This window comes from Mesocricetus auratus, unplaced genomic scaffold (genome assembly GCF_017639785.1).
Source record: "Mesocricetus auratus isolate SY011 unplaced genomic scaffold, BCM_Maur_2.0 Super-Scaffold_100054, whole genome shotgun sequence".
NCBI lineage: Eukaryota > Metazoa > Chordata > Mammalia > Rodentia > Cricetidae > Mesocricetus > Mesocricetus auratus.
Genome location: NW_024429231.1, coordinates 2,994,700 through 3,020,405, shown reverse-complemented (window position 1 = coordinate 3,020,405; position 25,706 = coordinate 2,994,700). Strand labels below are relative to the sequence as shown.

The 25,706-nt window shown below is 49.2% G+C and overlaps 2 protein-coding genes and 2 pseudogenes across 3 annotated transcripts; 3 read left to right on the top strand and 1 right to left on the bottom strand.

The window, feature by feature from the left end:
- The first annotated feature begins 1,114 nt into the window (after positions 1-1,114).
- On the top strand, positions 1,115-7,231 carry LOC110343663 (annotated as a pseudogene).
- Positions 6,905-10,222, top strand: LOC121136203 (centrosomal protein of 57 kDa-like). The gene is given in 2 exon segments (XM_040736104.1): positions 6,905-7,533; positions 7,535-10,222. Coding segments are annotated over 2 exon segments (930 nt in total). The 5' UTR covers positions 6,905-7,324; the 3' UTR covers positions 8,256-10,222.
- LOC101844775 lies at positions 9,058-10,222 on the top strand (annotated as a pseudogene).
- Positions 10,223-11,234: 1,012 nt separating this feature from the next.
- Positions 11,235-21,641, bottom strand: Ncr3lg1 (natural killer cell cytotoxicity receptor 3 ligand 1). Of its 2 annotated transcripts, none has more exons than XM_013124153.3 (6): positions 21,515-21,641; positions 20,081-20,396; positions 18,612-18,959; positions 17,022-17,342; positions 15,038-15,154; positions 11,235-14,048 (listed from the first exon to the last, which is right to left on the bottom strand). In XM_013124153.3, the coding sequence occupies exons 2-5, from the start codon at positions 20,316-20,318 to the stop codon at positions 15,060-15,062; spliced, it is 1,002 nt and encodes a 333-aa protein (XP_012979607.1). In that variant the 5' UTR covers positions 20,319-20,396; positions 21,515-21,641; the 3' UTR covers positions 11,235-14,048; positions 15,038-15,059. The 2 variants fall into 2 exon arrangements, with proteins under 2 accessions (XP_012979607.1, XP_012979605.1); XM_013124151.3 differs by having other exon boundaries at positions 15,064-15,154.
- Positions 21,642-25,706: the final 4,065 nt, after the last annotated feature.

Sequence of the window (25,706 nt, the reverse complement as noted above, 5' to 3'; positions counted from 1 at the left end):
CTTGAAGAGATAGCCAGCCACCATTGCTACCCAAAATCTGGAGGGAGAATGTGCTCAGGGAAGCCTGGATTTCCCAGGTTTGAAAAGAGGCAGCCGGACCACTCTGTTAAGCGACAGTCTCGGTTGTGTCCAAAGTACCCATGCCATCCCAGGGACCTCACTGGCCTTTGATCCACTTGCACGGAGACCCCTCCATCTTCTCTGGGAAGGCACACTCCACCCCTCTGTCCCCAGCCCATCACGGTGTGTGACATCAGGTCTGAGTTGCACAGGGGAGGGAAGTCAATCTGCTCTCATCCTCTTGGGGAATGTTTGTTGGTCTGAAAATGAACTGGCAAAGTACACTGGAAACCCATCCAGGCCTCACACCTGGGGATTGGCATCTGCAGCGGGTGTCCCTTCTGAGGTGACACTGAATTTTGCAGGGCCACTCTCCTCCGGCGGGTGGCCTCTGTCCAGTTTTGTCCTTCACTTGGGTCCCTTCCGGACATCTTCCCTGAGGAGCTTGCTGTCACCAGGAGGATGCATCCATGGCTCCCCACATGTCTCAGTGGCCCCAGACCTGAGGTCACAGGATCTTACAGCTTGAGTTTTTGCCAATGCACGCAGGTGACCGAGAAGGAAGGTGTGACTTCTGCCCATCAGCCATGTCCCCACATCCCCAGATTGCCATGCATCTGAAGAACCTTAGTTCATTCCCGAGAGAGAGGAAGAACAATGAGAGCCGGGGCTAGGAGAGGAGTCTGGGCTGCAGCCTGTTAGCAGGCCCACCTGCCTGGGGCGCTGCATACCTCACAGGAAGGGAAGTGAGCTCCTTCTGTAGGCCATTCCCCTCCCACTCCTGAAGTGGCGTGGGGGAGGACCAGGCCACCTGCACAGAGCAAGCTGAGTCCAGGGTGTGACCTTCTGTCTGCTGCCTCACCCTGCCTCTTCCTGGGTCCTGGTGGAGATGGACTGAAGGTTAGATCTGGTGGAGATGGGCTGAAGGTTAGGTCCTGGTGGAGATGGACTGAAGGTTAGGTCCTGGTGGAGATGGGCTGAAGGTTAGATCTGGTGGAGATGGACTGAAGGTTAGATCTGGTGGAGTTGGACTGAAGATTAGGTCCTGGTGGAGATGGACTGGAGGTTAGATCTGGTGGAGATGGACTGGAGGTTAGATCTGGTGGAGATGGACTGGAGGTTAGATCTGGTGGAGATGGACTGGAGGTTAGATCTGGTGGAGATGGACTGGAGGTTAGATCCCAGGGCAGGCCCTGCCCGTTTCTCCCTCCCCACCTTCTTAGCATTGTGCTCACTGCCTCAGAGATTTGATGAGGGATCCCCTGCAATGCCTCAGTCCCGACTCCCTCAAAAGAAGTGTGCTGGGTTCCCCTAGACGCCCAGGGCTGCAGGTGATCATCCCATATGAGGGACACACATTAAATAAATCCTTCCTCAACCACACAGCAGCCAGGGACAACACCAGCCTGCAACTTCATCCTATGGGCTACTTATGTGACATGGGACCCTGTTCCTTTCTCGGAAATACGAGAGAGGAACCCCACTTTGTCTCTTCATACTCCCCACCAGGCTGTCTGTCTGTCTGTCTGTCTGTGGCATTAATAGCCCCTCTAATAGCCCTTTTCCCAGAAGTGCAGCCTGACTGGGTACTGCACGGAGACCATGCCCACCCCATGACCACCCGCGGAGCAGCCTGTGCAGGGCAGCTCCAGTGTGGCTCTCTTCCACCTCTGGTTTGAGGCGACTCTCTTGGGTTACCTCTGAGCCTCCCCTTCATGAAGCCATTTCCTTTGCTGCAGCACAAGCACACCCCAAACTCCTCCCAGACCATCGTCCTGCAGCCAAAGCTAACCAGAGTCAGGGTAGCTCTACTGCCCTGCTCTGTCTATCTGGCCAGATGTCATGATAACTGGGAGAGAAGGTGAGGTATTTCATGGTAACTAAGAGAGCAACAAACACCCGCCACACACCTGCAGGACAGTTTCCCATCCGTCTTGGGGTAGCATGAAAACCATCTGAGTTCATTCTCTACATTGTGCCCTTGGGCCCTCTCATAGGTTGTTGGGGAAAGCCACCCAGAGACTGATTTGAAATCAGCTGAAAAACTGTTCTCCACTGTCTCCAGGCAAAAACTACCACTGCCCATCCTGAGGTCGTCAGGAATGAGCCAAGTCTTTCCACGAAGTCGGCTGTGTCGCTTTGGGTCCAAACAGCTGTGGAGACAGAGTCAGAAGTATAAAAGTTTCAGGGGTGGCTCTTTGGAAGGCACAGAGGAGAACAAGCAGGAGGGGAGGCCTTAGGCTCACCAAACAGGCTGGTGAGGGGCAGAGAGACTCTTGGAGAGAGACTCCGCCCCAACAGGGAACTCCTGTTGTACTCCCATCAGGCTGGGGCTGTTCCGGAGGAGCACATTAGCTGCCTTGGCCTGAAGCTCCTTGGAAGGATGCCCACAGATTACAGTGCCCAGGGCAGGCACTCTCTCAATGGAGACCTTGTGCCTTTGCCCTCCCCTAAAGGTCAGCTTCCTGAGAGACTGTACCAGTTAGTTTTTGCTGTGTAACAAGCGAACCTAACAGAGGCTCTGTAAAATAAGTATTCCGTAGGGGAAAAGCTCCTGAAATTCATATGGAAGTACAAAAGACCCAGAAAAGCCACAGCAGTCCTGAGCAAAAGAGCCACGCTGCATGCTGGGGGCATTGCACTATAGAGCCAAGGTAACAAAACCAGCATGCTATTGGTTCACCTAGATAGACAGGACAGGATAGAGGCCCTGAAATAAACCCACACAGCCATATACCTGATTCTCAACAGAGACACCATGGATACACGCAGAAGAAAAGACAGACTCTTCAACAAACCACTCAGGGAACTGGATACCCACAGGGAGAAGAATGGAACATCCCTACCTCACCCCTCTGACCCTGCACGAAAAGCAACTCACAAGAAGACTTTAATGTAAGATGTGGGAAACCGGAACTCCCAGAGGGGGGGCATCTCAAGAGAACGGCCTAGACCAAGACCATCTGAGAAGACTTCCGTGCCACTCGGAACAGCACCAATAGCCAGGAAGTGGAGTGTATCCAGCCGGAAGCCTTCTGCACAGCAAGGGGAAACAACACCCTGAAAACAGCCTGCAGAATGGGAGGGAATCTTCGCAGCTGGTCATCCGACAGGGGACTAATATGCAGACTGTATGAAGACCCCAGAAGACGTACCCAGAGCAAGCACTCCTTTCAATATCGCACGGATAAGCAGAATGACCAGCTCTCAAGTGCTCGGCCGGCAAGTGGACCATGACCACAAGTGCGGCACTTGGAGCCTGAGGCAGAAAGATTACTCTAAGATGAGGCTAGCCTGGGCTACAGGGTGAGACTGCATCTTGAGACCCAAGCAACATCAACAACAAAATCACAAATCACCAACATATAAATGTTGCCAGTGTTGTGACTCAGTGGGTGGTGGCACCTGCCACCGAGCCCCACAACTTGGGTTTTGTCCCTAGGACCCCTCTGGTGGGAGGTGACGCCAGCTACTTCTGCCCTTCACATGCTGATGCGTACACACCCACGTGTATACATAAGTAAATGTAATTTAAGAATTTCTAATATATCACAATGAGGGAGGCTCTCTCAGCCGGGACTCTTGGGGGAGGGCCTAGGCCCTGCCCTGGAGGAAATGACAGACTCTGGAGACCCACCATGGAGGGCCTCACCCTCCCTGGGGATCGGAGTGGAGATTGGGTGGGGGGCTGGGGGACCTGGTGGGGAAGGCGGGGGAGGAGGGGAGGGAGAGGGAGCTGGGATTGACATGTGAAACAAGCTTGTTTCTAACTTAAATTAAAAAAAAAAAGAATTTCTAATATATGAAAAATGTTCATCATGGTCCCGTCAGGAAAATGCAACTCAAATAACGGACATCACATCTTGCCCCATCATGGTCACAATGGCTAATTGTGGTGGCTAGTCTTGTTTGTCAACTTGACCACATCTGGAATTAACCGAAACCCCCAAACGGAGGAGCAGGCCTGTGAGGCACTTCGTTTGAAGACCCACTTCTAATCGGGATCTTTGAGGTGGGAGAGCACACCTCTGGGCCACACCATCGGCTGAAAGCCTGTGTGAGGACATTCCAGACGGAAGATCTGCTCTGTGCCTGCTTGCTCTCGGCAGCAAGCCCATGCCTTCACTGGCAAGAGCGCCTGCTGCTTCAGGGTTACAGTGTATCTGAAGACCAGATGAGACGTCTCCTCACGGACTGAATAACTACTGGCTTCTTGGATCCTCCTTTCATAGGCAGCCATTGCTAGCTCAGCTGGACCACAGCCTGCAAACCATTCTAATGAATGCCCTCATTGGTTCACATATATATGTATGTATATATGGAGAGGGAGAGATTCGTTCTGTGAGTTCTGTTACTCCCGAGAGTGCCGGCTGACACAGTAGTGCACCATGAGATCCCAGTGTCTGGGGAGCAGATCCAGAGCTCCAGGTCATTTTCAGCTATGTAGCAAGTTTGAAGCAAGTCTGGGCTACATGTCACCCTATCTCAAGGAATGAAAAGGAAGAAGGGGGGCAGGAAATAGGAAGGAAGGGAGGGAGGGAGGGAGGGAGGCAGTTTGCGAGCTGTAGTCTTGTGTTGTCTTCAAATTTTTCATTTGCCTCAGAAAATTCCAGGAGCTGGAGCTAAAGCTTAGCAGTTGAGCGCCTGTGTGGTGTGTGCAGGGCCCCGGACCAATCCCCAGCACCACCAGAAAAAGAAAAGGGAAAATTTAACAAATGTTATGAATTTTCATGATTTCAAGACATTGAAAGTGAACATATATAAAAACACTGACTAGAACATTCCAAGCAAGCACCAACTTAGAGGAATCATTGTACATTCATTCGATAAGGATAGCAAATCCTACAAGCCACCCCCATGTGGGGTTCGGCACAGTGAGATCAAGGTCTGAATACTGAGAACTGAAGGTCCTTCAGAGTGGGGGAAGGGAAGGGAGAAAGGGATGACTTTAACTAGTGACAAGTTGACAGGAAACTATCTGAGAGAGCTGCCAAAGACCCCAGCGAGGGGAAGCCAGCCTTCATTGACCCAGAACTGATCTCACGAAGCAGCGGTGTATCCATCCGCAAACACATCCTGTGAACCCCCAATCTGTTCCCTCCAGCTCTGTGGGATGGAGGCTTCAGGGTGTGGGGTGTCATCTGAAAGGAGGGAACCTCAATTAGGAAAGTGCCTCTGGGGGATTCTCAGTGTCTCTCCCCAGGGGTCGAATTCGGGTCACTGTGGTCTCTGTTGTTACATGGTCTTCACCACCGCCGCCACCACCCAGCACAGTGGCGGAAATGCTGAGCATCCTGTGAAGAACACTCAGCCACCCGTCTATGTGCAAACATGCTGAGAAGTGACTCCAAGAGGCACAGCATGCTGCACACACTCCTGCAGTTAGAGAGGCCAAGCCCGCCGTCACATTAGAGATGCCAAGCCCGCCGTCACACTAGAGATGCCGAGCCCACCGTCACATTAGAGATGCCGAGCCCACCGTCACACTAGAGAGGCCGAGCCCACCGTCACATTAGAGATGCCGAGCCCACCGTCACATTAGAGATGCCGAGCCCGCCGTCATACTAGAGATGCCGAGCCCGCCGTCACATTAGAGAGGCCGAGTCCACCGCCACATTAGAGAGGCCGAGCCCACCGCCACACTAGAGAGGCCGAGCCCACAGTCACATTAGAGATGCCGAGCCCGCCGTCACACTAGAGATGCCGAGCCCACCGTCACATTAGAGATGCCGAGCCCGCCGTCATACTAGAGATGCCGAGCCCACCGTCACACTAGAGATGCCGAGCCCACCGTCATACTAGAGAGGCCCAGCCCACAGTCACACTAGAGATGCCGAGCCCACCGTCACAGAGATGCCAAGCCCACCGTCACATTAGAGAGGCCGAGCCCACCGTCACATTAGAGATGCCGAGCCCACCGTCACATTAGAGATGCCGAGCCCACCGTCACATTAGAGATGCCGAGCCCACCGTCACACTAGAGAGGCCGAGCCCACCGTCACATTAGAGATGCCGAGCCCACCGTCATACTAGAGAGGCCGAGCCCACCGCCACATTAGAGAGGCCGAGCCCACCATCACATTAGAGATGCCAAGCCCACCATCACACACGGGCGTCCCTTCTGGTGAGTGTGGACGCACCAAAAACAAAAAAAAAAGTGAAAAATGGTTCATCCTATTGTCTTCATCTTGGAGTTTAGTTTTATTCCTAGAAACCAGATAAACTGGTATTCGTTTGTTCTTCAGTTCAAACAAGATATTCTCGGTGGGAAATTAGAGTGTCCCTTTGATACAGCAGTTCAGTTGGTGGCTTATAATCGGCGAGCTGAACTTGCTGACTGAATGTGCTGAACTCAAGTTTGTGCCCATTCAGACTGAAGATGGAACTGGCTATTGTTTGAGAAATGGGAGGAATGCAGAGGTCAGACACCAGCACAAACTGAAACCAATTAGATGAATAAAGCCAGATAGCTAGAACCGTCTGTAGCTGATATGCGCGTGGTCAAGACTAGAGATGGGAATGACTATGGCTTGGAGCCAACTTTTTATTCTGGCCCAAGGTAACCAGATTGGATTTTAAGAATCAATTAACCCCTGTGGCTGTGGAAGATGCTGACCAGGGCACAGAGCGAAAGCACGCCTTTGTCTTTAGATCATCCAAAACCTGCAAAGGGGTGGGCTGTGAGGCCGAGGCTCCTGGCGGATTCGCAGCGCGCCCGCCCTTTCCATCGGGGGTCCGGCCTCGCCTCGCCCCAGGCGGGCGGCTGTCGAATCCGGAGGAGCTCGAGGACTGCAGCCCGCGTTGCGCAGGCGGGAAGATGGCGGCCGCCTCGGTCTCGGCGGCTTCCGAGTCTCGGTTTTTGAACATCCTAACTGAACCATCAAGGTCGAATGGAAATATGGTTCGTCATTCTTCATCTCCATATGTATTATATCCACGTGATAAGCCTTTCCTTAATAGTGATCTAAGACGCTCCCCAAATAAGCCCACACTTGCCTATCCAGAAAGCAACAGCAGAGCCATATTTTCTGCTCTTAAGAATCTTCAAGATAAGATTCGACGCTTGGAACTGGAAAGGATTCAGGCAGAAGAAAGTATGAAAACCTTGTCTAGGGAAACCATTGAATATAAGAAAGTTTTGGATGAACAGATACAAGAGAGAGAAAATTAAAAGAATGAAGAATCAAAACACAATCAAGAACTAACATCCCAGTTGTTAGCTGCAGAAAATAAATGTAATCTGTTAGAAAAACAATTGGAATACATGCGAAATATGATAAAGCACGCAGAAATGGAGAGGGCATCTGTCTTAGAAAAGCAGAAAAAAATGCAAGAGCTGGAGTCTAAACGGAACGGAACGGAACGGAAGCGTATGCAGGCGCAGGCAGCAGAGTTGCAGACTGGTCTAGAAGCAAATAGACTTATTTTTGAAGATAAGACAACTTCATATGTTCCAACCAGCACTAGAAAAATTAAAAAAAAAGTCAAAACCACCAGAAAAGAAAGGTCCTAGGAACTATTTTGGTGCACAGCCACATTACAGACTGTGCTTAGGCGATATGCCCTTTGTTGCTGGAAAGTCTACCAGTCCCAGCCATGCCGTGGTAGCTAACGTTCAGCATGTCTTGCATCTGATGAAGCACCACAGTAAAGCTTTGTGCAATGATCGAGTTGTTAACAGTGTTCCCTTGGCAAAGCAAGCCTGTTCACGAAGTAGCAAGAGTAAGAAGTCAGTGACACCTCCCTCTGGCAGTGTCAGTGAAGAATTGTCGGATGTCTTACAGACTCTGCAGGATGAATTTGGGCAAATGAACTTTGATCACCAGCAGCTTGCTAAACTCATCCAGGAGTCACCAACTGAGGAACTGAAAGACAACTTGGAGTGTGAATTGGAGGCATTAGTGGGAAGAATGGAAGCAAAGGCCAACCAGATAACTAAAGTTCGAAAATACCAAGCCCAGCTGGAGAAACAAAACATAGATAAGCAGAAGAAGGAATTAAAACCTAACAAAAAGACTCTTGATGAAGAAGGAAACAGCAGCAATCGTTCATCTGGAGTCACAAGGACCACAAGTAAGAAGGATCTTGCCAAACAGAGACCTGGAGAAAAAAGCAGGAAAAATCTTCAGTTACTGAAGGAAATGCAAACCATACAGAATTCACTGCAAAGCAGTAACCTGTGTTGGGATTACTGACACCAGATCATAAATTATGTACCTTACTGGACAGTGACAATACTTTCCAGGTTTCATGCTTGCTGATGTTGTCATTACTAGCAGGTGTCAAGGGGCCCAGCTTCATAACACAGTCTCTTGTGTCATGCAACACAACTACATGGAAATGGAATTTTACAGCATGAGATGCTGCACTGTTTCTTTGAATTTGCTATACTCATATACTGCACTTTGTAAACAAATGACCAGTTTTTTACTTGTGGGTGTGTTTTTTAAGTAGGACTATATGTAAATTGGGTTTGAAAATTCAGAATGAGACTGTCTTCATAGTCAGTGCTTGGAAAGTTTCATTTTTAGATCTTCCCCAGGCATGAGGTGACCTCTACTTCCCCCTCTCCAGATGACCATTAAATGTACTGTTTCCAACTACTGATAGAGGGTTTCTGTATTTAAATATTTATATATTTAAGAGGACTTTGTTTTGTTCTGCTTTTTGGTATTTCAGATGCTGATCAGCATTAAGTCAGTCTTAAAGACCCAAACATTTTTAAAAAGTTACCCATGAACTATCTAACAACATCTTCATAAAACTATAAACAGTTGTTAATGAAATAAATGACATTTTGGAATAAAGAATTAGGAGAAGTGGGGGGAATGTTGTGAAATGTACACATTTGCAATTTACAATATCTTTGTAATCATGTTATTCAGTTAAGCACTGGTTTTTAATCTTGAACCCCATGCTTTTAGCATACTGAATAGGGGTAGTGTGTGTGTTGAACACACACATCTATCATTATGTCAATGTAAATTATAATTTTGAATAGATCAACATGTTAAACTTTATAAACTTGGTACTGAAATCAATAAAGCAGTTTTTAAACTTCAAAAAAAAAAAACCTGCAAAGGCTCACAGAAGTGCGCTGAGAAGGACTACGCCTTCCTCTGCCTCCGAGGACCTGTCCAAAAGTTCGCATCGATCAGGATTCATTTGACTAGGATCAGGATTGGATGTAGTGGAAAACAGTATCGGATCACAAAACTAAGCGGGAAGATCATCTCCTGCAAAAGAAGGCCCAGCAGGAGATACTCCAGCGCTCCCTACAGGTGAAAGCAAGCACAACGAAACCTGAAGATCTTGGCGAGCATAATGCGTCAGCCCAGTGTAAGGACTCCCAGCAGTCTTAGGATGAGATGTCTCCTGAGCCCGTGACTCCTTCCTCACCCTCTGGTCCTCTGCCGGTGGAGACAGAGAACCTTCCACAGAGTTCTGCAGCCGACCAACTCAACAGGACAAGGCTCTCTGCTACCAGTGACCGCCGTCGATGCGGCAGAAACCAGGGGAGCACGAGGGCCGTGCCCCAACCCTGGACTGCACAGAGAAACTACACTGACTTTCTACGTGAGCACGGTGTGAAGAATGCAGGAGCCCATCACGATGCTCATTTTTCTGGACGTGCAGCCATGGCTGGGATAGGAGTTACGCCTTTTAGGTCGCGGAACTCCGCCATCCAGGTTGCCAATGTATTTTGCAGTATTTATAGAGGATTGATTCCACTAGGAGTGCTGGAGAGAATTTTATACTGAGTCACTAGTTGCACAATGCTATACATGACACCTGTGGAAGTAAAGAGAACTTGAAGACGCTGCAAGCTGTCTTTGACAATGACAGATGTTGCTGTGTTGAGAGGTGTGCCTGCCACTATGGCCTTGAGAAAGGTTCCCACAGTTTTAGCATTTAACACATCACTCAGAACATCTCTCAGGAGTTTTGTGTTTATGATAACCTGTCGGTTGTCATCGTACCATCTAAGCACACAGAAGTTTAAAGCATAAGACACAAAAAGCATGCCTCAAAGGTTTTCAGTCATGGCACATCAGCCTTTGGTGCTGTAGTAATACTGTTCTGAGACACTGCTTTCTAAAGTGGCCCATGCCTTAATTTCAGCTAAGTAGCTGTGGTTTTAATAAAAATTTACCGTACTTTATTTTTTAATAAACGTATTTTGTTACCTGGGGTCTAGAAATTGCAATCACAGAATGATTCGTGTGGAGATGAGTGTGAATTATTTCTCTGCGTGGTTAACGATAGTTAGCTAAATGGTTCCATCACCGGCAGATGGTTACACCAAATGCAAAATAGAAAGCTTTCTTAGACCACTGCTCTTTTCTTTCTCATCGAAAATCCTTGACAGATCACCCAGGACTGTAATACCCTCACTATCTGGCCTTACACAACCTTTAAAATAAAAATAAAGAAAATTCCTGTGTAAGATTAGGCTGTAGACAAGCCTGTAGGACATTTTCTTAACTAGTGATTGATGGGGCGGGCCCTGTGCATGGTGGGTGGTGCCATCCCTGGGCTGGTGATTCTGGGTTCTATAAGAAAGCAGGCTGAGCAAGCCAGTAAGCAGCGCCCCTGCATGGCCTCTGCTTCAGCTGGTCTCCAGGTTCCTGCCCTGTTTGAGTTCCTGTCCTGACGTCCTTTGATGATGAACAGTGACATGGCAATGTAAGCCAAATAAACCCTTTCCTCCCCGAGTTGCTTTGGCCATGGTGTTTCTTCACAGTGGTAGAAACCCTAACTAGAACAGACACTTGCCATGTCTGGAGACTCAGCCTCATAATGATGTCCCCGGGAGGGCCGCCAAGTGCCTGATTTGACCCAGGAACAGAGTGGCTGGCTTCCAGATTGCCTTTTCATACATAAGTCAGGGCACTTACTATGCACCATGTGGGTCCTAACAGAAAACAGGAGAAACAAAGAAACAAAAGTAGCAAACAGGCCAAGAGGGAATTCATCACAAGGTTCCAAACAATCCAACCAAAGACACCCGTAGTGGCTGGCTGTGGGAGCCCGCCCAGCCCGACCAACAGTAGCACCAGGTGCTCCTTAAGCTTTCCGAGGTTTTGACTCAGGAACAGCTGGATTCTTAACTTTGCCACAGAAACCTCAGATTCTGACTTCACTGAAGAAAAGAATTTCAAAACAAACCATTGTGAAGGATATTTGGAGTTTATTACAAAGAGATTTTTACCAAACATTTCAACACAAGGACCAAAAAAAAGGCACTTGAGAGAAAGAAAAAAAAATAAAATCGGCAGCAAGCTTCCTTCATGGGTTTTACAATGTTACTACATGGAGTTTACTATCTATTGTACTTGTCTAAGGCAAGGTCTCATGGCATAGCCCTGGCTGGCCTGGGAGCCACCGTGTGGATCAAGCTAGCCTCAAATTCAGAGATCTGACTCCAAGGGCTACATTAAAGGTGTGTAGTGCTGTGTCTAAATTATACACAGAATTATGATGGCTTTGGAAGTCACTGTCTCCAAAGGATGATCCCTGAGGTGCACCTGGCAGGGGGACAAGTATAGGATGCAGAGATACAGGCAGTTAGAACATCCCACTGTAAACAAAGCTATTTTTGTCGGGAGGTTCACAAAACCCATGGGGAGGAGGGAGGCCTTGCCTGGGACCCTGTACACGGAGACCTGGTGTATTGCTATTTTAACACTCTTAACATAAATGTCCCTGTTGTTAACAATATGAATTACGCCAAAACTTTCTTTTAAGCTGGTGAGAGGCTCCGACCAGACTCCAGAGCAGGGGTTCCATCCTCTCCCCATATTCTCCCCTGTTTTTCTATCCTGCCTCAGAAAGCACCATTAGCAGTTCTAGTTTGGAGGGCATTGACTTCCTGTTCCCCCAAGCTTTGCATCTTAGAAGGCTTATGTAACACAACAGAACACAAAAACCTTTAGCAAGTTAGGGAGCCAGAATTGATCATGGTCATTGCACAGAAATCTCTTCTCTGTCAGAGAAGAATAACTTAAGACTCTTTGGCCAGCAGGTCTACACTGTAAAACTGTAAGGTCCACAAACAGACCGTTTCTCTGCAGTGCAAATGCATCTCATACATATAACAAAACACTCATTTCAAGGCAAACAGAGGTAGATAAGAGCTTCAAATAGCAGGGCTGTGCTTGTCAAGTCTTCCCTTGGTCACAATATATTTCACATAAAAGAGAGCAACCAAGGGCCACTCGGCTTTGTAAACGTCTGAATAACACATCAAATCCACATACACAGCTTTACAAGGTCCTGGTCACAGACACGGAAAGCACAAAAGTTGCTTCCAAACAGGTCATTTAAGGAAACACCAGTGTAAGCGGTGTGCTGGGGGAGTTGCTGAGGTCCTCATTCTTGTCACTTGCACACGAGGAGACCTTGGTGTGTCCTCTCCTATCTACAATCCACAGTCCTTGTCTTATTGTGTGCGTGCACGATGGGGAGGGCGTGCCATGGGGAGTGTGTGGAGGTCAGAGGGCAACTATACAACTCCTTCTACCTTCACTTATATTCTGGGAATGGAACTCAGGTGCCCAGGCTGAGCCATCTTACTGGTCCTGATACTCCTTCTATTTGCCTTGATTACATACAGTCAGACAGACGGACAGACAGACAGACAGACAGATGACTGGTAAACAGACAGGTATACATAATGATTTGTAACTTTCGTCACACTGCCCTAGCTAAGACTCCAAGAAGTACATTGAGTAAAAGGAGAGAAAGTGGACATCCTTGTCTCCTGCCTGACTTTATGAAAACACAGTAATGTTTTTTCTGACCTCCACATGCACGGGTAAGCTCACACGCATGCAATAAATAAATAAATAATAAATGTTAAAAAAATATTTCCTTTCTTGTTGTGTCTCCATCTAGTTTTGGTATGACGCTAATGCTGAGTTTGTACGACCTTTTCTGTCTTCAGAAGGGCTGGTCTGAGCACTTTGCTGAAGATCTGGTAGCTTTCGCCAGTGAGTCTGTCAGGGCCTGAACGCTGCATTATCTGGAGACACTGTTGTTGTTATCATTATCATTATTATTACATCAATCTCACTGCTGCTAACAGATCTGGGGTTTTTTGCTTCTGTTTTTTGTTTGTCTGTTTTGTTTTGTTTCTGGGTCTTTTTTTGTTCGTTTGTTTTATTTTGTTTTTTGAGACAGGGTTTCTCTGTGTAGCCCTGTAGACCAGGCTGGCCTCAAACTCACAGAGATCCACCTGCCTCTGCCTCCCGAGTTCTGGGATTAAAGGCGTGCGCCACCACCGCCTGGCCCTAACAGATTTGTTTAAATTATTTATCTCATCTGGGTTTAATTCTGGTAGATTATATGCACCAAGTAATTCATCCAATACTTTAAAATTTTCTAATTTAGTGGAATATCTGTTTTTAAAGAATGTCCTAGTGATTCCCTGAGTTTCTGAGTGGTTCTGACTTTAGTAAAGTGGGCTTTGCTTCCTGCCAGGTAGCCTGGGTAAGGATTTGTTGATCAGATTTACAAAGGACAAACCCTTTGTTCCTTGGAGTCATTAACATGCTTTTTTGTTTCCATTTGATTAATCTCCTAACTTATGTCCTAATCTTAACTCTTTACAACCATAGATTTAGGGTTTGGCTTGAGCTTGTTTTTCCAAGGTCCTTAATGATGCATCATTAAGTTATTTATATTAATAGGCACTTAGAGCTGGAAATGTCCCCCGCAGACCATTTTCACTGGAAGTTCTGGCATACTGTGTTTTCATGATTAAGTATATCATGTAGAAAATAATCCTAAAAATTGATCTTTAAAAAATTACAGCTTAAGCTTTCTTAGCAAACAGCCCGTCAAACAGCTGGACCCCAGTCAAGGGGCTGCCCACTTGAAGGACAAAAGGAAGAGATAGCTGCAAAGGTTCAGGCCAAGCCACAGGCTTTGTGGCTTTTCTTCACTTAAGGGTTCCTGCAAGATGACACGCAGCACCTTGATCACAGCTAGAGGAAGGTAAGAATAAGACAGCAGTCAGTGTCACAAGAAACACTGCCATTAACCTTATGCACAGGTTTCCCATTGGCTCAGCCCCAACCAGGAAAGTAAGTTCCAGAAAACAGCTGGTCTGTGTTGTATCAGCAGCCTTCCTTTTCTTCTTCCTTTTGAAACAGACCTACTTCTCTGTTATTTGTATGTGTTTGTGTGTGTGTGCCTACATGGGTTTATGTTCACTGTGTGTGCACGACCTTATGGAGATGAGAAAATGTTTTCAGGGTTGTGAGCCCCCATGTGGCTGCTGAGAACTGAACCCCAGGTCCTCTGAACCCCAGGTCCTCTACAGGAGCATCAAGTGCTCTTAGCTGCTGAGCGTATCTGCAGGCCCGGCAGCCGGCATCTCCTTGTCTGACTACCCCACTTCTCCTAATGTAGCACAATGAGAGGCATTAGCCTTGCGCGGATTGTGCCCTGGCAGGCCCGTAAGTGATGGCAATCCACTTGACTACCTAGAACCTTCTAACCAGCACATTTACACTGGGTCCTGAGTCTCTGGAGCAGCTGCACTATTCTCTTTGATTGGCTGGGTAATACAGTTGGAAATTTAATTTAGAAAAATCTGGCAGGGAGTTAGATATTCTTGGTGACCCCACTGAAAACCTGTGGTCAGTTAGCCCACTAAGGTGTTAACAAAATGTGAGCAATGAGGGCCCTGCCTCCCTCCGCTGAGGACTCTGTGTGTGGCAGAACACTACAGCCCACTCATGGTTCATAGCCTTGGCCTCAACTACAAGGTCAGATGCACTGCACAGTGAAAGTCGTACAGGCAGAGGCTCCATGGCCCTTCCCCACAGTCATAAAGAGACCAGAGGGGAAACCTCTTCCTAAAGTAACATCAGAAACAACACACAACACCCCAGCGCCTGTCCCCAGAACTCCCTGACACTGTCTGGTGACTGCGATCCCAAATACCTGTAGCTAAGTTCCAGACACTGACCTGGGCTTTGTCTTGTAGGGTCTTACCATGTCCAGGGGCAAAAAACTTTTGTCAAAATCAGCACCACACCCAGCAGGACACAGGGACCAACAATGGTAACATATATCTCCACAGATCCTGGGAAGGAAGAGAAGTAGGGTATTAGGATGGTTGACACTGGCCAGGACTGGGAATCACCCAGCAGACAATCCTCTGTGCGCAGCCGTGAAGGACCGTCTGCGCTAGGTTAACTGAGGTAGGAGGACACACTTCAACTGTGGCTGACACTGCTCAATGAGTCGGGGGCCTGGACTGAGCCAGAAGGAGAAAGCAAGCTGGATGCTCAGCGTCTTCCATGTCCTGACTTCACACGCACTGTGGCCGCCTGCCCCAGGTACCTGCTGCCATCATTCTCCTGCCTTGGTGGACTTGCCCTTGAGTGGTAAGAGTAAGCCCTTTCTTCACTAAGGTGCCTTTGTCAGAGCATTTTATGACAGCAACAGGAATAAGTACCAAATACAAACACAAGGAAAAAGCTTCCTGGGTCAAAGACTACACAGGACTGGTGTTACAATCTGTGTGGCTGGTGCCGGTTCTCACACCGGGCAAGTGTTAGCATCACACCCACCCTCGGACATCAGAGTATTTAGCACAGCAAAGTCACAGTACCATGACTGGCATGGCGGTGCACGCCTGGAAGCCCAGCCCTGAGGGGTTTGTGAGTTCAAGCCAGCTGGGCTGCAAGTGGAAACCTTGTCTTTAAAAAATGATGGAAGGAAGGGGTGGAGATGCAGCTCCTGTCTGGCATGCACCAAGCCCTGGGTTCAAGGCCCAGCACTGCACAAAGCTGGGTGTGATGATATGTGCCTGTAATTCTAACCTTCTGGAAGCAGAAGTTGGAAGATCAACAGCTCAAGATCATCCTAGACTACACAGCAAATTCAAGGCCAGACAGCCACATTAGTCAAAAGAAAGGAGGGTCTCCGAGATGACTCAGTGAGTTAAGGTGACGGAGCCTGAGCACTGCTGCCCACTTAAGAGGGAAACGGACTCCATAAAGCCATTCTCGGATGTTCACACATGCACCACTGTGCACGCGCCCACATACATGCATACAAACTTGTAAAAGAAAGAAATGGAGGAGGGATGGGGAAGAAAGAAAGAGGGGATGAGAGATAAAATACGGTCTAAGTAATATCAAAGACCACACGTTCACACACAACTTCAAAGGTTCTAGACTACATCATATCACATCATCGCGCCCACCCAAACAAAAGTGCATATTACATACACACAGCATATATAAGTTAAATGCTCGCGCATGCGCGCGCGCGCACACACACACACACACACACACACGGCCCTATTCAGTCCTTGCCTTCTTTATTCCTCTCAGTTCAGGGTTTGATCAGCAGTCATCCCCACAAAACACTAGAGCCACATTGGGGCAGCCCAGGGTATGAGCTCAAACACCCCACCCCACCAGGACGAGCATAACTGAGGTGGGTGTGCTAGCCTAAGAATCCGGACTTCCGTAGGAAGCCGTAGCCTTCATCCTCTGTGGCCTCCTTATCTTGACACACCACACATAGACTACCGATTGGATTTAAACATCTAACAGCATCTGAGGGGGACGTATAACCTGACGAGAAAGGGTGTTGGCACAGCTGGCCCCTGGCCCCTGACAGTCTCTTATTCTCGGAGGATGATGCTGGCCCTGGTCTCCAAGGAGCTGGCCTCTGTCGCAGGATCATCCAGACCCTTAGGCTGTTCTGAGATGACTAACAGCCCTGATGGCACTATTCCCCCTTCAGCTGACTCTGGGCCATCAGCAGAGGACCAAAATCTGGACTAGTGACTCTGGGGTCTGAGCTGAACTAGACCCTTACCTGTTCTCCTTCAGCCCAAAATTTCCTCTTCTTCCCCAGCAAAGATCCTAGACCTCTCAAAGATCCCAAGTCTCCAATCACATGTCCTCAAGTGGGGGGAGCCGGAGGATGCTCACCTTTCTTAGGCAGTGTAACATTAAGCTTCTTGGGGACATGAAAGGATCTGTGTGACACCACACAGTAGTAGATAACCTCATGGTCTTCCAGAGCTGGTTTCAGGACCAAGGAGCTGGTAACACTGAAGGTGCCATCATCATTCCTCACAGTGGGACCAGTGATTATGCCCTCGGTAATCACTTGGAAGTGGGAGTCCTTCAGGGCGCGTCTCTCCCACTGTATGTCAAAGGCTTCTGGGTAGAATCCATCCAGCTTGCATATAAGCCGTTCACCATTTCTCTGTGTAGCTGGTTCCACAAACAATTCTAAGGCCGGGTCAGCTGCCAGAGAGAAGAACCACAATTTGGCTAGAGCCAACCACATGTTTCTTTCCTCATACCACACTGAATGGCTTCTACCTCAGCAAGGAGCTTGGGGAGCCCCGAGTCTACCACACCAGACTGGGAGCCCCCTGGAGGTAGACAGTGATCTTATCGGCATGTCTGACCCCTGGCAAGCGCTCAGGGTGGGTGAGTGAACACGTTAAGACTCTTGTTTAATCTGTGTCCTGGGTATGCTGGTGGCAGTGCTGTGACCTCCACTGACACAACAATTTTGTCAAGTAGAGTTGGTGAAGCTATTGTCAGACATTTTCCAGACTACGAAACAGCATTGGAGCATAGCTGTAGTGAACATTGCTGATTCCTAGCCTGATTGCCTTGGAAACGACCTGTGCTGGCTAAAGAGACGCTGTAGGAAGATGCACAACACCCTGACATCAGGAAATGGCTGTGCTGACGTAGGTGACTGCAGGTGAATGCAGTGGGATTGAGGACAGACATGGTCACACACATGCACTGTCACAGACACGCACTGTCACGGTGGGGCTGAGGGCACATGCCGTCAGACACGCACTGCGTCAGGGTTGGTTTGAGTAGCAGAACAATTCTGCTACTGCTCAAGACACCTTTCAGCAACTTAGACCCTGTCCCGTTTGACTCATGGGAAAATTTCACTCCAAGATAGTGTTTGGTCCAGTCTCAGGTTGGAAGTAGCAAAGCTGAATCTGCGTTGAGATCGTGGAGCCCGGCCTGGCACCGAGCTCCTTCCCGGGGCACCTCTTCAGTGAAGATGGCTGGACGGTTCACGCCACGGGTGCTGTACAGAATTACCAAGGCTGTCACTAGAGCAGGCTGCTCACAGGCTCTTCCTACAACTCTTAGGGAGATTATCTTTACCTCTGAGGACAGAAAAGGACGCTGGAGTTCAGAGTGAATGGTAAGTTCCTGAAGGTTGTCAAACTGTTTTGGTTTTGCTTCAGTTTGAGCAGGAGTGGGGGTTGGAGCCAGAGCCTGGCAAACGCTTTACAATCGAGCTTCATACATCTCCACACAAATGTGTGACCCCAGATGGCTTTAAATCCAACATCCTCCTGCCTCACCCTCTTTAGCATTTGCCCACTGGCATGGGTTGCAAAGGACAGAACTGAAAACCACAGCCCCCTGACGCCTTCACCCATGTTCCAGCCCTCGGCTCTGCTCGGCCATCCACACGACCACCGCTAACCCCGGCACCATCGCAACCACAGGGCACTTCCCCCGAGGACTCACCCACAACATCTATCCTGGCCGTTCCCTCTGCCTTTTCAGGGGTGACCACCAGCTTGCATCGGTACTCTCCCGCCTCACTCAGCTTGATGCTGGGCAGGTGGAGGGAGGCGTCACCCCGCTCTAGCCCCAGCAGCGACACATTGGCTCCAGGTCGCAACACCTTCAGGTGATTTCCGTAAAACTCATATATCGGGACCTCGGATTCATTCCTCTCATTCTTCAAAGACCAGATGATTCCCACGGTCGTGATGTCCAGTCGGGGTGAACCAGGGATTTCACAGAGTACAGTGACATTGTCGTGTAGGGATACCACCTGTGTCGTCTCCGCGGTCTTCACTTCCAACACGCCTATGTCAATAAAAGGACTCAGTTACAGGAGGCACTGACTGGGATGCGACGAACAGCCCTTGTTACAGCCTTGAAGAGCTCAGAACAGCTCTTACCTAAGGATCCTTAGATTCCCCCAGCCCCGCCCTTTCTTTTACAAGTTTGTTTTGGCTGTTAGGGGTTCATGTGCATTTTAGAATCAGATAATCGGTGTTTTAACTAAAAAGAATACATTTATTGAGTATGTGTGTTAGTGGTGTGTGTGTGTGTGTGTGTGTGTGTATGTGTGTGTGTATGTGTGTGTGTGTGTGTGTGTGTGTGTGTGTGTGTGTGTGTGTGTGTGGTGTCTATATGAAGTCAGAGAATACTTGCAGAAGTAAGTTCTCTCCTTAAACCAGGTGGGCTCCAGGGAGCAAACTCAGTTCGTGAGGCTTAACCTGACGAATCATCTCAGCAGTCCCAACTGATCAGTTTCCACAAAGGAGTCTGATGGGAGGCCCAGCAGGGCTGTAGGCCCACTTGGGTGTATAATAAGGGTGTTATCATTTCAGTTAATATGTTTGGTGGTGTTCTGAGAACAGAGCACTTCATCCTCCCCAAATTTATATGTTGAGGCTGGACCCCCACTGGGCAGCATTTAGAAGTAAAAACTTGGGGAAATGATTATAGCATGAGGTTTCAGCCCTCTGGACAGGATTTAGAGCCATTGGCAAGTGTGTGAGCTGCCACAGTGACAGAACGGGAAGCTATCCTAGAGCTACAGAACTAAGATCATCACCATGAGATGAAAACTGTCCCTCCAAGCCTCTGCTAAAACTTTGGTAAAGATGCCTGGATGTGACAAAGGTAGTTTTTCCTCCAACCTTGCCCGGTTTCCCCATCACGGGGAAGTACCAAGGCATCACCAAGAGGGATGCAGTCCAGGCAAAGTGCACACTCAGATCTTCAAAGCGCGTCTGAGCCTGCCGTCAGCACATCCGCACTAAGGCGGGAGGGCTTACGAGACGTGCACATCTGTACGATGTGCGGCAAGAGGCAGGGTAGGGGCTGGCAAGCCACAACCACAGTGAGACCCCCGCAGGAGCCCACAGGGATGGCAGGAGCTGCAGCAGCTTCCCCGTCCCTCTCCATCCACATCCTACCTGCCACGGGCACGTGCTGCAGCCAGAGCAGCCCCAGCAAGACAGCCAGGCACGCTGCAGCCCAGGAGGAGCCCGCAGTGCTGGACTTGACTGGCTTGCCGTGCCCTCCGCGTGTCTTGGGTGGTCTGAGGCCGCAGCCACACGGTGAAGAGCCAGGACTGCGGAGAGCAGTATGGCATGGCCCCCTGTGGGGCATGTGTGCACTCTCTGGACCCCTCTGGCAACTCTGCGAAGTCATCCTGTCATGAGCGGCAGGACATGCAATTCCGCCGGTCCCCTCAGAGCATGGTGGGGCACGTGCAAGCAACCCTGGGCCCTGGAAGTGTGTCGCAGAGAACAAGTTCAGAAGCAGTCAATGAGTTTCTTACGCAGAAAGACAAGCAGCATCCAGGCTCCTCAGCCAAGCGCCTCAGCCATATGTGTGGCAGGGGCTTAGGTGTTTAATCAATTATTAACTTTAGGCTTTAGGAAAAGACTCCCATGCCTTCTCTACAAAGTGCAGTCTTTGAAGATGACTAAGCCTCCGCTGGCAGTGTTTGCTTAGGGGGCATGTCCCCAGCACCGGCAAGCTGCCAGTGTCAGCCCGGAGCGGTGAAGGCAGGAGAAATTGGAAGGAGCTCTAGCTCCAAGTCAGCCAGCTACAAGAGACCCTGCCTAGGACATTGTTTATAAAGAAAACAAGCTCAGAGCATCAGAAGTTTGAGCCCATCACTCACTCACATATTTGGCACAGACCGCCAGTCCCAGAAAAACAAGTCATTCTAAGACATCCTTCAACAAACTAACATTCCCCTACCATCCAGACAGGAGCCAAATGCCCACTCTAATAAGAAACTGCAACTTCACTTTCTGCTATCACTGCTCTCCTTTCCTCCAGCCTCAGGCCCGCTTCTCCCAGCTCAACTCTTAGACAACCCTTTCCCTTCTCTGCCCACCCTCTCTTCCCCTTAGATCTCTCCCCCTCTTCCGTCCCACTCTCGTCCTGTGGTGTGTCCCCAGCCCTGTCTAATCGAGGTATCCTCTGACACTCATGACAAGTACACACGATGCTGGACTCCAACTTGGAAGACCAGATCTGCCTTCCCCCGGATCTGCTGCCACCACGAGTTCCCACAAGGAATGCCCATCCAGGCACAAGGCAGGTTTCCTCCCTCTGTGGGGTTTCAAGAAGAGGCTTTTCGCCCAGGCAGTGGTGGCACTTTATTGCCAGCACTTGGGAGGCAGGGCGAGTTCCAGGACGGCCACCAGGAGTGTCACACAGAGAAATCCTGTCACGACGGAGAGAGAGAGAGCAAGGAGGAGGGGGAAGGGAGAGAGGAGACAGGGGGAGAGGGGGGAAAGGGGAGAGAGCAGGGGGGAGAGGAAGAGCGAGGAGAGAGAGACAGAGACAAAGACAGACACAGAGACAGAGAGAGATTTTTCGGTTTCACTCACCAACACCAAATCTGTCTGCTCGGTTCACAGATCTTCTAGAAATTACAAGTTGCAAGCCCACCCCTGAGCACCGCTGCTGAGCGGGCGGGCAGGTCACGGGTGGCACCACCAGCAAAAGTGACGCAGGAGCCGCGGAGTGGGCCAGGGCAGGGCGGGGGCGGGGCGGGCGGCACCGAGGGGCGGGGCGCCTGCCCTGCTGAGCCTGAAAAGCCGGAATCGTGGTCCCCGGTACCCTTTGGGGACTCCGGAACCCCGGAGCCTGACCTGGAGTCCAGACACTGGAACCCCAGAACCCCGCAGCCTGCCCTACAGAGCCCAGACACGGAACCCCGGAACCACCGCCTCCGCTGCAGCCTCCTGGCTGCCTCAGCGATGGCCCTTACACCACAAGAGGTCAGAGCTCTAAAGGAGAGCTTGGCAGTGACAGCAGCAGCTAGGACATAGTTCCTTAGTTTCCCCTGCTTCCTTGGCAGACTAAGGAAGGCTGTTCCCTGCCTCTCCCAGGATCCTGGATTCCTGGCTGCATCCTCCAGTCTGCCGCCTTCGCTTGTCCTCTGTGTCCATCTCATTTCTCATCACAGCATCTGTCATTAGAAGTGGGACCACCTCTGTCCAGGTGGACCTCTGCAGTCCTTTCTAGAATCACATTTGCAAAGCCCCTGTAAGACATGAGGGCACTCTCCCAGCTCATCCAGACCACACAGTGTTTGTCTCCCCTGTGAGGCTAGCCCACCTACCTCAGCACCAGTATTCCCAGGACACGCTGTTCTGGGTCCTGGCCTCCACTGACCTGGGCCTCGGATGCCACTGGAGCATTTGGGAGTTCGGGGTACTAGCACCTTGGTGGTGCTCTCACTGGCACAGGGAAAAAAGTAAACGCTTCCCTCCCTTCTCGGGCTTATGGCCATGTTCCTCCCTGTGGGCTTGCCGCCTCCCAACCTTCTTAGGTGTGTTTCCCCGCCTCCTGCTGAGCAGACAGTAACTAACAGCAATGAACCCACACATCTCCCAGCTTGTCTTTGCCTCAGGCTAAAACTGACCAGAACTGACAATAAGGTGACTTGTTCCCCAGGCAATGGTAACATCGGATCTCTGTCCGGAACATGGAAGCCAGGGATCCCTGTTCTCTGTTCTCTGCTCTCCGTGGTAACTTCGAGTTGCAGAGAAGCATGCCCAGAAACCTGCTTCTGCACTACCAGGAAGGCCCCTCAGGGGCTGATGACTGCCCTTAAGAATTGTGGAAAGACTCTCACCGCATCTAGTCCACTCAGGCCCTTCTGTTCTACACAGTTTGCCAACTATTCTTTCAACATGGTCCAGCTGGTCTTTTTCCTTGCAAGGAGCTATGGGTAAAGCTTAGTGGTAGAAAGCTTACCTAGCATGGGCAAGACCCTGGTCCCGCTCCCACCAGTGCTGAAAGATAAAGAGAGAGATGGTCTGAGGAGATGATGGCTCAGAGTGTAAAGCCTGAGGACCAGCGTTAAGGTCACCAGGACTCACATGAAAGCCAGACATGAGTAGAGACCCACCTGTCATCCCAGCAAGCTGGAGAGGGGACCTCAGGAGCAAGCCAGCTTGCTAGACTAGTGGAACTGATGAGCTCTAGGATCGGCAAGTGGCCCTGCCTCTTCAAATAGTGTAGAGAATCATTGAAGACCACAGCAACCTCTGCTTCCACAATGCTCGCGCGGGATATATGTAGTGTACATGTGCATATGTGTGTATGTACTATGTACGTGTGTGAATACATGTATGTGTGTGCATATACACACACACACACATATATATATGGGGGTGCCCACGCACGTACACATGTGTGTGTGTATGGGTGCCCACGTGTGTGTGTGTGTGTGTGTGTGTGTGTGCACCCACCCATATGCATCCAACATATATAAACACATGCAAAAATCAGAAAGGAAATTATAGCAAATATCCATCTTCCTGATTTTAATATTTTTCTATTTTATTTTAAAAGCAGTCTTATTTACATATTTATCTCCATATTCCCTCTCCCTCCCATCCTCCTATGCCCCCCACCGGCCCCGTTAACCCACCCCCCACCTACTCCCCAAGGATAGTGAGGCCCTCCACAGGGGACCATCAAAGTCTTTCACATACTTTGGGGGTGAGCCCAGGCCCTCCTTCCCGTATCTGGGCTGCCATAGTATCCCTCCATAGGGAATGGCTCCCAAAATCCATTTGTGCTCCAGGCATAAACACTGACTCAACTGTTAGCGGTCCAATAGACTGCCTTGGCCTCCAAGCTGGCTCCCACATTCAGAGGGCTTGGTTGGGTCCAATGCTGGTTCCCAGCTTTATGACTAGGGTCTCCGTGTTCTCACTAGGTCAGGCCAACTGTTTCTGTGTGTTTCTCCATCACCATCTTGGCTTCTTTGCTCATCCCTCCTCCCTCTCTGCATCTGGATTCCAAGAGTAGGGCTCGGTGTTTATCTGTGGGTGTCTGCTTCTGCTTCCATCAGCTACTGGATGAAGGCTCTAGGAATGGCAACCAAGGCAGTCATCAATCTCATTATAGGGTAAGGGCATCAAAGGCAGCCTCTCCACCACTGCCGAGCTTCTTAGTAGGGGTCATCCCTGTGTAACCCAAACACTTCCCCGGTGCCAGATCTCTCTCCAAACCTGTACTGACCCCCTCTAACAAGGCATCTCCTTTCTTGCCCTCCTCTATTCCTCCCCTGCCTCAGTCCTCCTGATCCTTCCTGTTCTCCTCCCCCTCACCTTCTCCTCCTCTCCTCTTTCCACCTCCCTCCCTCCTCCCCCGTGCTCCCAATTTGCTCAGGGGTTCTTGTCCCCCTCCCCTTCTCAGGGGGAATCATGTGTTCTTCTCTTGGAGTCCTCCTTGTTTCCTAGTCTCTCTGGTGGTGTGGATTGTAGGCTGGCACTCCCCTGATCTATCCTAAAGTACATATATGAGTGAGTACATACCATGGTTGTCTTTCTGTGGCTGGGTTACCTCACTCAGGATGGTTTCTCCCAATTCCATCCATTTGTCTGCAAATTTCAAGATTCCATTGTTGTTGTTTTTTCACTGAATAGTACTCCATTGTGTAAATGTACCACATTTTCTCTATCCACTCTTCGGTTGAGGAGTATCTAGGTTGCTTCCAGGTTCTGGCTATTACAAATAATGCTGCTATGAACATAGTGGAACAGACATCCTTGTTGTATGAATGGGCATCTTTTGGATATATGCCTAAGAGTGGAGTTGCTGGGTCTTGTGGTAGGTTTACTCCCATTTTTCTGAGGAATCTCCACACTGATTTCCAAAGTGGCTGAACAAGTCCGCACTCCCACCAGCAGTGGAGGAGTGTTCCCTTCTCTCCACATTCTCTCTAGCATAAATTGTCATTTGTGTTTTGATTTTAGCCATTCTGATAGGAGTGAGATGGTATCTCAGATTAAAAAGTGGAGTATAGAACTTAATAGAGAATTCTCAATAGAGGAATATAAAATGGCTGAGACACTTGAGAAAGTGCTCAACATCCTTAGCTATTAAGGAAATGCAAATCAAAGGAGATTCCATTTATTAATTGTTGAGCTCAATGTCTGTGCTACTGGTGTTATGTTCAGGAAGCTGTCTCCTGTACCAATTCGTTCAAGGGTACCACCCGCTTTCTCTTCTAAGAGGTTCAGTGTGGCTGGATTTATGTTGAGGTCTTTGATCCATTTGGACTTAAGTTTTGTGCATGGTAATAGATATGGACCTATCTGCAGTCTTCTACACGTCGGCACCCAGTCATGCCAGCACCATTTGTTGAAGATGCTGTCTTTTTTCCATTGTATAACTTTAGCTTCTTTGCCAAAAAATCAGGTATTTGTAGGTTGTGGGTTAATATCAGGGTTTTCGATTCCATTGATGACTTCTTCCTTTCCAATTCGTATCCCCTTGATCTCCTTTTGTTGTCTTATTGCACTAGCTAGAACTTACAGTTCAATATTGAGGAGATATGGAGAGAGTGGACAGCCTTGTCTTGTTCCTGATTTTAGAGGAATTGCGTTGAGTTTCTCTCCATTTAGTTTGATGTTAGCTGTTGGTTTGCTGTATATAGCTTTTATTATGTTTAGGTATGTTCCTGTAATTCCTGATCTCTCCAAGACTTTTATCATGAAAGGGTGTTGGATTTTGTCAAAGGCTTTTCAGCATCTAGTGTGATGATCATGTGGTTTTTCT